Raw genomic sequence first — 1,265 nt, forward strand, 5'->3', positions numbered from 1 at the left:
GCTCACATCCTTCATGGAAAGCACAACAAAATTAAAAAGAAGAATGTTTGGAGTGTAAGCCTGAATAGGAAAGACCGACATAGGAATTGGTCCGCCATTGCATGCATTTCATTTCTAGGCTGGGGCGCGAGTTGCAATAACCTTCACTACAACTGATTTTTAGGTTCCAGGAAAGCTTACACCCGCTGTGCTACTTACATTACACCCTCTCGCTCGGGTTTCAACCACACGGCCAAAGTAAATGACGCCGCCAGCCTTGGAGAAGGAGGGGAAGAAAAGCACTTCTCGTGATTTCCGAAAATAAGGCTTGTCGAATTGCTAGGGGATTGGGGGCGCAGGTCACGGCTGTCTACGGTGACGCAGCTCCTGAGGCCTGCGGACAGAAGGGCCGTGTAGTTTGGGGGTGAAGACCGGTGTGGGCAATCCTGAACACAAAACCTCTGCGCACAGAACCGAAGGCTTTCGGCAGCCGCAGAGCTGTGACAAAACATGCTTCGGTCCGGGAGTCCACACGTGGCTCGGGTTGGCACGATGGACACTTTCTTGAAAGCTCCCACATTCTCCAGCCTCGGGAAAAGGCCCTGAGAGCCAGCCAACGAGATGGCAGCAACATAGGCGAAGATCAATGCTTCAGTGACATGGAACAAGAAGCCAGGGCCCAGCGAAAGAGCCCAGCAAGTCATGTTTACAAAAAAGCATTCTCCTTCTGACAAAGCATCCCTAAATAAATCATAAGGCCAACGCCGCGTGCCAGCAGCACTTGAAAGCAGGGGGCTTTAAGTAACGCTGCGATACTCCATTTTCGGGAAACTGCAGACACGTTTTCACACCGAGGTAATACCACAGGCGTTCTCGACAATGGTGAACACATGGGTAGCAGCTGGCGCCTGGGAATCAAAAACAGAGTGTCAAGGAAANCTGACAAAGCATCCCTAAATAAATCATAAGGCCAACGCCGCGTGCCAGCAGCACTTGAAAGCAGGGGGCTTTAAGTAACGCTGCGATACTCCATTTTCGGGAAACTGCAGACACGTTTTCACACCGAGGTAATACCACAGGCGTTCTCGACAATGGTGAACACATGGGTAGCAGCTGGCGCCTGGGAATCAAAAACAGAGTGTCAAGGAAATGCAGTGACATCATGAAAACTTAAGTTCATCCTAAGCATGAGGGTTTCAAGTCTCTGACAAGAACCCGCTACCACGCTTTTCAAAAAGAAAGAACATGCAAACAAACAAACACGGTGAAGTACACTTTCTGGAGGA

General features: G+C 50.0%; 1 protein-coding gene across 1 annotated transcript in view; it reads right to left on the reverse strand.

Moving 5' to 3' along the window:
• The window catches only part of USH2A (usherin), a 465,799-nt gene extending 464,940 nt beyond the window's left edge, over positions 1–859 (reverse strand). Inside the window, exon 1 of the mRNA XM_019631633.1 lies at positions 204–859. Within this exon, the coding sequence (XP_019487178.1) occupies positions 204–683 (480 nt within the window). The 5' untranslated portion in view covers positions 684–859. The remainder of the gene's footprint in view (positions 1–203) is intronic.
• Positions 860–1,265: the final 406 nt, after the last annotated feature.

This window comes from Hipposideros armiger, unplaced genomic scaffold, assembly GCF_001890085.2.
Source record: "Hipposideros armiger isolate ML-2016 unplaced genomic scaffold, ASM189008v1 scaffold_1023, whole genome shotgun sequence".
In the NCBI taxonomy this organism is placed as follows: Eukaryota; Metazoa; Chordata; class Mammalia; order Chiroptera; family Hipposideridae; genus Hipposideros; species Hipposideros armiger.